Here is a 13,569-nt window from a genome sequence, read left to right as displayed (position 1 = left end):
CCACAAGCGTTTGCACAAACCCCTTCACTCTACTGAAACAGCTCTAACAAAAGTCTCCAATGACTTGCTCTCTGCCAAAGCTAAAGGTCACTACTCTATTCTAATTCTACTGGATCTCTCTGCTGCTTTCGATACTGTTGATCACCACCTTCTTCTTGACCTACTTGCTTCTATGGGCATTCGAGATACAGCTCTCTCCTGGATCTCCTCATATCTGTCTAACCGTTCCTTCTCTGTCAACTTCTCAGGCAACACATCATCGCCCCTTCCTCTTTCGGTTGGTGTCCCCCAAGGTTCAGTCCTTGGTCCTCTGCTGTTCTCTCTTTATACTTCCTCTCTTGGCAAACTAATCAACTCATTTGGCCTCCAGTATCATCTATATGCAGATGATACCCAAATCTACCTGTCTTCTCCTGATCTCTCTCCATCTCTCATGTCCCGGATCACCAGCTGCTTGTCTGCTATTTCTTCATGGATGTCACAACACTACCTGAAACTTAATCTTTCTAAAACGGAACTCATTATCTTCCCTCCCTCCATCTCCACTCCACTACCTGAATTCTCTATCACCATTAACAACACAACTATCTCTCCTACTAACCAGGCCCGATGCCTTGGGGTCATCCTTGACTCAAACCTCTCCTTCATCCCTCACATTCAGTCCCTCGCCAGATCCTGCCGCCTGCACCTAAAAAACATCTCTCGTATCCGCCCATTCCTCACCCAAGAATCCACAAAAACTCTGGTTCATTCACTTATCATTTCCCGTCTTGACTACTGCAACACTCTTCTGGTTGGCATTCCACTGTCTCGACTCTCTCCACTACAGTCTATCCTTAATGCCGCTGCTAGGCTCATCTTCCTTGCACGTCGCTCCTCTTCTGCTTCCCCCCTCTGTGAATCCCTCCACTGGCTCCCAATTACCTTTAGAATTAAATTTAAGATCCTGGTACTGACATATAAGGCCATCCACAATACTGCTCCTCCGTACATTTCTGACCTCATTAGCAAATACTCTCCTACTCGATCCCTACGTTCCTCCCATGGGCTAAGGCTCTCCTCCTCACTCATCACCTCTTCCTTTTCCCGTCTACAAGATTTCACTCGAGCTGCCCCATATCTCTGGAATCTGCTCCCAAGGAACCTTCAGAATTCACCCTCCCTCCCGACATTCAAGAAACATCTAAAAACCCACTTCTTCAGAGAAGCATACCATCTTAGCTGCTAGAACATCCTTGTCATTGATACCCCCACAATACCTCTCACCCTTTCTCTATGCCTTATGTTTATCACCCCATTTTCCCTCTAGATTGTAAGCTTGCGAGCAGGGCTCTCTCCACCAAATGTATCGGTTTGTCTTAGTCTGTCAATTCTTGTCTTGTCATATCCCTTGAATTTATGTATTGTATTAAGCGCTGCGTAAACTGTTGGCGCTATATAAATAAAAGATAATAATAATAATAATAATCTGTCCTTTATACAAGAAGCACTACCAGAGCTAACTTGCTTTTACAAGGTGGAATCTCACCCTTGTGACGGCACAGGGTTAATAAGTGCCGTCCATAACAATTATTACGACCACCTGGGGTTAAACGTTGCAGTGTCTGAGCAGTTGCCATTGTTTTATGATGTATCCCACTTCTATAAGAGTGTTGTGTATTGCCTACGTTACGTTCCCTTCCCGTCCTACCCCATCCATGTGTCCCCTGCCCTGCCCACAAACTTCGGCTCTCGTAGCTCAGACACCCCTGCAGAGACCGGGGATCCCTGGTCGCTAGCGTCGCGAGAGAAGCGGGCACGGCGCGGCTATCGGGCACGTGGCGGCTATCCCACGGTCTGCTTCAAACTACTGCCGCTCGGGGTCCCTTTGACCGATCATGTCGCTTTTTGGACCGGATATTCCTGGACCCTGAGCGCCCCCTCGACACCCCCGAGATTACCGCTGCTCCTTCGGGATCACCCCGAGAATGACGACCAAAGTATACGGACATTGCGGGGCTCGGTTGCCTAAGTGTGGTGCCGGACTGTCTGGGTAGGACGGGAAGATGCGTCCTGATTTATGACCTTTTTATCACCTAACCCGTATATAAGCCTGTGTGTTTCCCAATAAAGTCGTCGTCTAATGCTTCAGGGGCCCGTTGGATTACTAGATGCCCTTGTCAGGAAAACTATGGCACTGTATTCAGCTTCGCCTCGGCGGGATGTGGTGCCGGGAAACGAGTCACCATACCAGTTTGTGAGCCCTGTAGCGCTGGTATCGGATAGCGCTCGAAGCGGTTAACCCCTTCAGTCCTGGCAGGAAGAATCGCAGAACCGACGGGCGTACCCAGCCGGGGTACAAGGCCTGCCCGTGACAATTGTCATGCTGCGTAAGAGTGCAGCAACCCATGGTGACTGGAGATAGAAATTTAAACTGTAACACAAGAAGGCCAAGCTCATCTTTATGTCAACATATCTATAAGTAGCATCTGTTATATTAAACAGATAAAAACAGGTGTGGTAAAAATGAAAAAGCCATGAAAATTACTATACCTTTGGTGGATCCTTGATAATTTGGGGGTGATTATATAAATTAGAATATGTACCTGTTGCAAGAAAAAAAAAAAGTATTACCACTTATACAAATGTCAGATAAATATATAGATTCTGGTAGCGTAAATAAGGGAGGTGCCACTCGTCAGGGGGTGCTTGGTGGGCCAGCCAAGCAATGTCTATGCAGCCCAGTGGCCAACTACCCGGGTTAGGCGGTCGTTGGGCCGCATAGACGTCTGCGCAGCCCCCAATGACGCTCGACCAGGACCAGTGAAATATGCAAGAGTTAAGGGGGCGCAGTAAAGTGAATGGGTAATGAATGTTAGGAGGGAAGAGGTGGCACAGGCAGGCTGTTTTAGGGGCAGAGGCCTACCACATCAATGTCTATCTTAGTGTATAGTGATAGGGGCATGCTGCACTACCGTCGATGTCTTGCTCAGTATATAGTAATAGGAGTAATGCTGTACCATATCTTTTCAGTAAATGTTATTATACAATTATAGCAGGGCTCGACAAATCCCAGGCGCCAGGTCGCCATGGCGACTCAGAATTTTGCCCTGGCGCCTAGGTGTTTGTCAGCCTGTGATTGCGGGGAGCGCTGCTGCTGCTGTCTGCCCAGGAGTCTGGGCAGACAGCACATCCACTCAGAGCCCCCCCCCCCGAGCCTACGATCACTCCTGCAATCGCGTTTTCAGCTGCCACAGGCAGCTTCAGGAAAGGAGGTTGAGTGTTTATTGGGTCCCCACACAAGTGTGGGGACCTGACACAACACCCTCCTGCTGCCTGATCGCTCCATGAAAGCGAAAGTGCAGCGTTAACCCCTTCAATGGCACGATCGCGGCATTTTAGGGGTTAATTCCCGTTTTGTACGGGGCTCTGCTGCTGGTTGTCTGCCTGGAAACCCAGGCAGGCCAGCAACAGCAAAAAGGAGCCCCCACAAGCCCTGTGATGACTCCTGTAGGCATGGAAGCCTACAGCAGTCATCAAAGAAACCCCCTGCAATGGCTGGTCTATAGACCAGCAATTGCGTCCCAGCTACCAGAGGCAGCTTCAGGGACAGGGGGAGAGGGTTCTTTGGTCTCCACATGAGACACCCCCCTGCTGCCTGATCGCTCCCTGAGAGCGACAGTGCAGAGTTAACCCCTTCAATGGAAGCCCAGGCAGACCAGCAACAGCAAAAAACAAGCCCCCACAAGCCCTTTGATGATTCTTGTAGGCATGGAAGCCTACAGCAGTCATCAGAGACTCCCCCTGCAATGGCTGGTCTATAGACCAGCAATTGCGTCCCAGCTGCCAGAGGCAGCTTCAGGGACAGGGGAGAGGGTTCCTTGGTCTCCACATGAGTGTGGAGGCCAGACCTAACACCCCCTGCTGCCTGATCGCTCCATGAGAGCGACAGTGCAGCGTTAACCCCTTCTTTTCCACAATTGTGCATAACACATTCGTGGCATTGCAGGGGTTAACATCTGTCCCCACATAAATATCAGTCAATGCTGTGCTCCAATGGAACATCAGCATTGAAAGCGTTAAAAAAATAAAATAAATTACAAAAAAAAAAAAACAGCACTGACCTGAAAGTCCAGGGTGCTTCCAGGTCAAATGCTGTGAGTTTAGTAAGTGGGCTGATGATGATCAGATCACCAGTGGCGTCGGCAGGGGGGGGGGGCAGAGGGGGCCATGGCCCCCCTACATCATGCTGTGCCCCCTGGTGCGCCCCCCAAATTGAAACGCCGTTTTTTTTTTTTTTTTTAATAGACCCGGAGGAGAGAGTGAGAGGCGCCGAGTGGTTGCTGAGGAATAGGTTCTCAGCAACCGTTCGGCGCCTCTCACTCTTCTCCGCGACCGCGAGGCCTCTGCCTTGTTGGCAGTGCCGGCATTTCGATTTAATTTTTTTGGATATAGTTTTTTCCTTGTAGCCCTTCTTCTGAAATGACTCTGCCAGCGTGCCCAGGTGTTTGTCTCTGTCCTGAGTGTCAGAGCAGATACGGTGGTATCTTATGGCTTGGCTGTAAATGACACCTTGTTTAGTGTGTTTGGGATGAAAGCTTGAATTGTGAAGGTAGCTGTACCTGTCTGTGGGTTTTCTATACACGGAAGAGTGAAGAAAGCCAGAGGTGACGGTTATAGTGCAGTCCAGGAAACTGGCAGAGTCATTTCAGACTATATCCAAAAAAATTAAATCTGCTGTAAGAACACCACGGGAAAGGCTTCTAGAATTCAAAAAAAAGGATAACACAAGCAGGATCCCTCTGGTAGTTACCTACAACCCAACTCTTGAGGAAATCCGCAAAATTATTAAAGACTTACAGCTAGGGCTGCAACTAACGATTATTTTAATAATCGATTAATCGGCCGATTATTTTTTCGATTAATCGATTAATCGGATAAAAAAAAACAATATGCAAATTTTTCGTTTATTTAAAAGAATTTAATGAACTGGATGTTAAAAAACAACTTAAAATTTACATTAACATTCTTATTTTGTTATGATGTAATAAAAAACAATATTTTCAAAGTACAAGAACCCAAACACAATATTTATGAAACAAAATAACCCCAAACATTCTGAAAAGAGGTGGACTATTACTGTTCAAGAAACTTTGCCCCAGCCCTGGCACTTTGCCCCAGAACTTTGCACCCAGCACTTTGCACCCAGCCCTGGCACTTTGCACCCAGCACTTTGCACCCAGCACTTTGCCCCAGCCCTGGCACTTTGCATCCAGCACTTTGCACCCAGCATTCAGCACTTTGCACCCAGCACTTTGCACCAGCACTTTGCACTTTGCACCCAGCACTTTGTACCCAGCACTCAGCACTTTGCGCCCAGCACTTTGCCCCAGCCCTGGCACTTTGCACCCAGCACTTTGCACCCAGCCCTGGCACTTTACACCCAGCACTTTGCACCCAGCCCTGGCACTTTGCACCCAGCACTGGCACTTTGCACCCAGCACTTTGCACTGTGCCCCTGCACCCAGTCTCCAACTCTGCCCTGCACCCAGCCCTGCCCCCACATTCTGCCCTGCCCCCACACTCACACTCTGCCCTGCACCCACTCTGCCCTGCACCCACACTCACACCCTGCCCTGCATCCCCACCCCCACTCTGCCCTGCACCCAGTCTCCCACTCTGCTCTGCACCCACACTCACACCCTGCATCCCCACCCCCACTCTGCCCTGCACCCAGTCTCCTGCCCTGCACCCCCCACCCCCACTCTGCCCTGCACCCCCACCCCCACTCTGCCCTGCACCCCCACTCTGCCCTGCACCCACACTCACGAACCGCTCTCACTCGCACAGAGCGAACCGCTCTGTGCGAATGGAGCCACTCGCACAGAGCGAACCGCTCTGTGCGAATGGAGCCACTCGCACAGAGCGAACCGCTCTGTGCGAATGGAGCCACTCGCACAGAGCGAACCGCTCTGTGCGAATGGAGCCACTCGCACAGAGCGAACCGCTCTGTGCGAATGGAGCCACTCGCACAGAGCGAACCGCTCTGTGCGAATGGAGCCACTCGCACAGAGCGAACCGCTCTGTGCGAATGGAGCCACTCGCACAGAGCGAACCGCTCTGTGCGAATGGAGCCACTCGCACAGAGCGAACCGCTCTGTGCGAGTGGAGCCACTCGCACAGAGCGAACCGCTCTGTGCGAGTGGAGCCACTCGCACAGAGCGAACCGCTCTGTGCGAGTGGCTCCATTCGCACAGAGCGATTCGCTCTGTGCGATCCGTGCACATAGACATGAAGAATACTTACCTCCGGAACGCGTCACATCCGTCACGTAGCTGAAAGAAGGCGGAGACTGCAGAGCGTGTAGCAGAAGCGGGGAACGCTCGCGGAGGTAAGTAAAAGGAGCCGAGTGCTCCAACAACGAATTGATCACTCGATTAATCGATAACGGAAATCGTTATCGATGATTTCCGTTATCGATTATTATCGATTTTATCGATTCGTTGTTTCAGCTCTACTTACAGCCGATATTCTCAGAAGACCCCATACTGAAAAAAATATTCCCTCAGCCCCCAATACTGGCATTCAAACAACCACCAAACCTGAGGAAAAGATTAGTGCGTAGCAAACTGGCCCCTGAACAGGAGCATACACAGAATGGCACTGTACCATGCAACAAATCCCGCTGCAAACTTTGCCAACATATATGTGACAGTAACACAGCCAGTCACAACAACAAAACATACAGCATCAAAGACTCTTACTCATGTACACCACGTTTGCCGATGTACATGATACAATGCTCTGCATGTGACAAAGGGTGCTACATTGGAGAAACTGGGCTTAAGCTGCACCTTAGAATGAACCTGCACCGAAGCTCCATCAAAAACCATGAGGAAGACAAATATTGCACCCCGGTAGGACATCATTTCACACAGAACAATCACTCCATCCAAAACCTAAAAATTAAAGTACTCAAAGGAAATTTCAGAGACTCTCAGGAAAGAAAAACATTTGAGATGAAAATGATTACACATTTTAACACCATAAAAGAGGGACTTAATGTGGATTCTGGTTTCCTTACACACTACCAGAACTTCTTATGAACTTCATCTAGTCATCCAATGTCTAATTGCTGTTATTATCTTTGATGTTTTACTGTGGTTATTGGTTTCCCTAAGTTTATTTGTTCTGTCCCTGGGTTATCTCTCTACCTCTCTGCATTTCTCACCTCCAGACCTATTATTTACGACACCCCCCTCACCCCTCCTTCTCTTATACCATCACTTCTTTTAAGTTGTAACCTCTATCATGTTGATTAGTATTGCTTCAGACCTGATGAAGGGAGGATAACTCTCGAAAGCTTGTCTTTTTAATATTATGTTAGTCCAATAAAAAAGGTATCACCGCATACTCTGCAATACTCTATTTTTTGACACACATATATATATATATATATATATATATATATATATATATATATATATATCGGCAGCAGGGGCTAATATTAATATATATTGGCTGCAGGGGCTAATTTTATATATATTGGCTGCAGGGACTAAAAATATATATTGGCAGTAGGGGCTAATATTAATATATACTGGTAGCAGGGTCAAATATTAATATATATCGGCAGCAGGGTATAATTTTTATGTATATCGGCAGCAGGGTATAATAGAAGTATATATCCGCAGCAGGGGCTAATATCAATATATATCCGCAGCAGGGGTTAATATTAATATATATCAGAAGCAGGGTGTAATATTTCTATATATCGGCAGCAGGTTCTAATATTTATATATATTGTCAGCAGGGGCTAATATTAAAGAATGAGAAATAACTGCCAGTTTAGCTGTTATTTTGAAATCATATTTCAATCACGGTCTTTACTTCAAAGAGATGAGTGCATATTATGTAGTTAAAAATGCACGTCTAACGTGTGTGTGTATATATATATATATATATATATATATATATACACACACATACATATATATACATACATACATATATATATATATATATATATATATATATACATACATATATATATACACACACACATATATAGTGTATATGTACCGTTTTTTTATTTGCCCCCTACTTTGGTCCCTTGCCCCCCATGTGCCCCCCCTAAATATGAAAGCTGGAGACGCCACTGCAGATCACTCCTAACCAACTGGCTTTTTTAGCTGGCGTCTAGATTCACAACAAATTTGTCAAGCCCTGAATTATAGTATTATATACTATATATATATATACCTAGAGTATTTATATATTACACCCCTAATAGATTCCATGATGGTAAAAGTCGTGTGTTAGATGGGCAATGCCTTTGGTCTTTTAGCTCTTCATGTGTATGATCTTCAAAAAAAAATATGTCTGGTGCTAGTTTGTGGCCATATCCGCACAGTGTATTGTTATAGGAAACTACCAAATGAATGCTGCATTAATAACATTTACATGATATTGCTATTAAAGTGACACTCTAGGTGCCATATTACTTTAATATAGAAGACAGCTGAACACATTTCCTGACACCCCATATATTCCTCTTTAGTCATCTCCAATTTCTTGGAAGAAAGCACTCCAACTCATTTCAATGAGAATGCTTTCCTGAGACCTATGGAAACTTGGGAAGTACTTTAAAATTAAAGGTTTTTCATATTGCATACAGACTGAAATCTCATAGGGGAACATAATGTACTGTTATGGTAAGGTTTGCATTTCCTGTCAGGAATAAACCTGTAAACCATTATACTTACTCAGAATAGATTCACAGTCCCACTTTTCATGAGGCTCCTCTACTACTATAGTCTGCATTTCTTCCTTATCCTCTTCGGCTTCCTCAACAATCATTTGCATCCCCTCTCTGGGCGATAGTTCATCGAGTTTAACACATCTACGAAAGAAAATTAATGAACATTACAACTGTCTGTAACTAATACTTTCTTTGCAAAACAATAGGAACATACACCAGATCGACATTAGGCAAAAGATCGGAAATACATGATAATTTCACATTTTGCGCCTATATATATCGGAACAAAGTGGTACATTTATATTCCAAGTTAGGGCTGGTTAGCAAGTTTTTTGGTTTGCGGTCTTCGATACCATTCTGAAAAAATGCCTTCTATGAGATATATGTAGCATGTTTCATACAGACAACAGAACATACTCCTTTGCTTTCTGCTTGTAGTAGTCATCTATAATATTTTGCAGTCGTCTGCTGTCAGAGTAAATGAAACCTTCCAATTCTGCATTGTCGAGGGCACCAATTTCATCATCGTCAAACTGTTCATAAAACTGGAGTGAAGGGAAAAAAAAAACCCCACAAAACAAAGTGTTATGAAAACTGAGGTCAGGATAGATAAAACTACTGACAAACAAACTACAATGTTTTCAAAAAGTCCTGTATTTGCTCGATTATAAGATGACCCTGATTATAAGACGACCCCCCAAAATCTGAATATTAATTTAGGGAAAAAAGAAAAAAGTTTGACTAGTAAATGTTAATTCATGTAAACTATTTTTAAATAAAAGCATTGATGGAGAAAAATATATATATTTTTTTATTTCCTTTTATTTTCCAAACTCCCCCCCAGTTATGCACATCTGCCCCCAAGCTTGCCATTCTGCCCCAGAAATGCCTTATACCCCCTATATGCCACTGTGCCCCATGATATGCCTTTTAACCCTCTAAATGCCACTGTGCCCTATGATATGCCTTTTAACCCTGTATGTGCCACCCTGCCTCCAGAAATGCCTTATACCCTTATATGCCACTCTGGCATTTAGGGGGTTAAAAGGCATATTATGGAGCAGAGTGGCATATAGGGAGGTATAAGGGATTTCAGGAGGCAGAGTGGCGTACAGAGGGTTAAAAGGCATTTCTGAAGGCAGAGTGGCATAAAGGGGGTTAAAACGCATATCTGGAGGCAGAGTGGCATTATAAAAGGCATATCATAGAGCACTCTGCCTACAGAAATGCCCCCCACTTAACATCCCCCCCCCCCAACTTACCGGTGCTTCTGACTCCCCGGTGTGTTGTCCGGGCAGCGGGTTGACGCTGCAGCCGGAAGGAGGTGCGTTAGCAGCGGGTGTTGTCTGCATCCATCACGCAGACCTTCCCCGATTGTCAGAGAGGAGAGTTCCCCGCACCGCTGCGGGGAATTCTCTTGGACAGTCGGAGGGTGTAGACAACCCCCTCCGCTAAACACATCTCCTTCCAGCTGCAGGGGAACTTGCCTACGCAACTCGCATAGACGTCTACCCGCTGCCCGGACAACACACCGGGGAGTCAGAAGCACCGGTGAGTTTGGGGGGGGTGTTACCAGACAGGAGGATCCAGGTCCCCAGCAGTGCTACAGGGACCTGGATCTTAGTCTCATAGTCAGACCTCTATTTGAGGTCTGATTATAAGACGACCTCGAATATAAGACGAGGGGTCGAGCAAATACGGTATTTGTCCTCTTCCTGATTTCTTCTATTTTTGTTACTCACATTTAAATGTTTCAGATCATCCAACTAATTTGAATATATTTTAATGTATAACAATAAATATGATACATACTTAAATTACTGAATTCACTCACTTTTTCAAATCTCTCATCCAAAAGAGTGAGTTGTTCGTTTCTCCTCATAATTGAAGATGTCATGGAATATTCTGTGAATCTACTCTTTGTTTCCTCCTGCATAAAAAGAAAACCATTTACACTGCCGGAGTCTCCACGATCGTCATCATCAGATGTAGGTCTGTCTGAATCAAAGTCGCCTTCTTTGCTATCCACATCACTATCCATGTCTTCCCATTCCTCATCACCTTTCCCATAATGATTTCTATACAACAAAAAAGATACAATGAGAAATATTTTTCCAGTCAGTCATCAGAGAAAACAGTATTAACTTTTATTAATATAGCGCCAAACGGTTTACGTACCGATTCTTACAATACATACATTCAAGTGTAATGTTAAGCCTAAAATAGACAGACTAAGGCATACCGGTACATTAGGTAAAGAGGTAAAGTTCTTATGCTTACAATTCTAGTTTGCGATAAAAAAAATAAAACAAAAAGTAAGATCTAGGTGGCAACCTTACAACACTTTACCTTGGGAAATCCATTGTGAAAAAAGTACACCCTCCTTGAATTCTATAGTTTCACATAAGATTAAATTTGTTCTTTGGCAGGTCTAAAAATTAGGTAAACACAATCTCAGATGAACACCACCACATGGCATATTACACAGTTTTGTGGTTTATTCAAACAAAGCCAAAATGGAGAAGCCCTGCGTAAAAAAACTTAGTAAACCTTATGATTCAATAGCTTGTAGAACCACCTTTAGCAGCAATAGGACAGTCTCTAACATCATTGTGGAGAAGTTTTGGCCTACTCTTTACAACGTTGCTTCAGTCCATCGTAGGGCTGCAACTAACGATCATTTTAATAATCGATTAAGTGGCCGATTATTTTTTCCATTAATCGGAAAAAAAAATGCTAATTTTTATTTTATTTCAAATAATGTAATGAACAAACTGGGTGTTATAAGAAAACAAAAATCTAGCAGAATAAAAAAACTTTCATCTCTTTATCACAATGGCATTTCTCTAGTCACCTTCTTATTTTACTGACATAATAAAACCTACAAGAACCCAAACAGTGTTTCTCAAACTAGGTTTTAATACTTAGTTATTAGTAAATATTTATTCATGTTAACTATGTTGACTATAAACTTGTTTATATTTTCTTTTATTTGCGAAACTGTCCCCCCAGTTACGCACATCTGACCCCCAGCTTGCCACTCTGCCCCCAGATATGCCTTATACCTCCTATATGCCAGAGATTCCACTGTGTCCCCTTATATACCTTATACCCCCAGATATGTCTTATGGTCCCCTGATATGCCTAATATCGACATGCATTCATAGAAGCCCCGGCGGAAGTGAAGGGGAGTAGCAGAGGTTGCCTGTGTGCATCGCACAGACACCCACCAGCTGACAGAGAGGATGATCCTATGCAGGAGACCTGGATTCTCCTCTTTGTCAGCCGGTGGGGGTCTGCACGATGTGCACAGACAGCCTCCGTTACTCCCCTTCACTTCCGCTGGGGCTTCTACGATGTACCTCCGAGAATCCCCAGCGGAAGCGGAGGGGAGAGGCGGAGGTTGTCTGTGCGCATCGCAGGTCTCCTGCAGCGCTGCGGGGGATCTGGATTCTAGTGTTATAATCCGATCTCTGTTTGAGGTTGGGTTATAGAAGGAGAGGAGTTTTTCAGAGCATGTGCTCTGAAAAAAACCTTTTTATAAATCGATTATTATCGATTAGTTGTTGCAGTCCTAGTTCATTGAGGTTTGTGTGCATTTGTTTATGCACAGCACTCCTAAGGTACCGCCACAGAAGACAGAAGTCTTGTGGTTTGTTCAGATGCAACTTTGCAAACCCAAGCTGTGCTGCCACGTTCTTTTGAGAGAGAAAGGCTTTCTCCTGCTAACCCTTCCAAAGAAACCATACTTGTTCAGTCTTTCTAATTCTCCTGTAATGAACTTTAACATTTCAACATGCTGAGTGCTGTAGAGTCTGGGATGTAACTCTTGGTTTTTTTAAATTTCTCTGAGCATTGCACGATCTGACCTTGGGGTGAATTTGCTGGTACGTCCACTCCTGGGAAGATTGACAACTATCTTTAACGTTTTCCACTTTTTAATAATCTTTCTCGGTGTAGAAAGATGGACTTTAAATTGTTTTATAAGGCCATTTTCCCTCTTCCTATAGTGATGGGTAGCAACAATTGGTTCTCAAAGATAATTGCTGATGTCTTGGCATTGTGTTAACACAGACCAGCAAACTTTGGCTTTTATAGAGGTGGTCAAACTTGCTGATGATCAAAAACTCAAGGGCATTTGCTTAGCAGCATCTCTCTGTTATTTAGCACCTAATTCCTATGGAACCAGTAAGGGTGTAGTTAGTAATTCACAATTGCCTTCTCCATTTTTACTTTACTTTAGTTAAATACATCCTGACACTGTATAATATGTCATGCTTTATTGTTCATCAGAGGTTGCATTTACCCAATTTTTAGACCTGCTAAGGAACAGATGGTTGTTGTTAAGTCCTGATATGTAAAACCACATAATTCAAAGATATGTACTTTCTGTTTCACATAACTGTATATATATACACACACACACACACACACACACACGCACACGCACACACAGTCACTGGCCACTTTATGAGGTACACCTTGCTAGTACCAGGTTGGACCCCCTTTGAGAACTGCCTTCATTCTTCGTGGAATACTTCCTACAAGGTGCTGAAAACATTCCTCAGAGATTTTGGTCCATATGGACATGATGGTATCACACAGTTGCTGCAGATTTGTCAGCTGCATATCCATGATGTTCCACCACATCCCAAAGGTGCTCTATTGGATTGAGATCTGGTGACTGTGGATGCCATTAGAGTACAGTGAACTCATTGTCATGTTCAAGAAACCAGTTTGAGATGATGCGTGCTTTGTGACATGGTGCATTATGCTGCTGGAAGCAGCCATCGGAAGATGGGTACACTGTGGTCATAAAGGGATGGACA

At 44.6% G+C, this 13,569-nt stretch overlaps 1 protein-coding gene across 1 annotated transcript in view; it reads right to left on the bottom strand.

Moving 5' to 3' along the window:
- LTV1 (LTV1 ribosome biogenesis factor) overlaps nt 1–13,569 on the bottom strand; it is a 64,870-nt gene that overhangs the window by 6,185 nt on the left and 45,116 nt on the right. Inside the window, exons 6-9 of the mRNA XM_053460878.1 lie at nt 10,575–10,818; nt 9,158–9,285; nt 8,745–8,881; nt 2,533–2,585 (exon numbers count right to left, since the gene is read on the bottom strand). Coding sequence (XP_053316853.1) covers nt 2,533–2,585; nt 8,745–8,881; nt 9,158–9,285; nt 10,575–10,818 — 562 coding nt within the window. The remainder of the gene's footprint in view (nt 1–2,532; nt 2,586–8,744; nt 8,882–9,157; nt 9,286–10,574; nt 10,819–13,569) is intronic.

Source organism: Spea bombifrons, chromosome 3 (genome assembly GCF_027358695.1).
Source record: "Spea bombifrons isolate aSpeBom1 chromosome 3, aSpeBom1.2.pri, whole genome shotgun sequence".
Classification (NCBI taxonomy): Eukaryota; Metazoa; Chordata; class Amphibia; order Anura; family Pelobatidae; genus Spea; species Spea bombifrons.
Note: the sequence above shows the minus strand (reverse complement) of the source record. Positions and strands in the feature narration are given on the sequence as shown.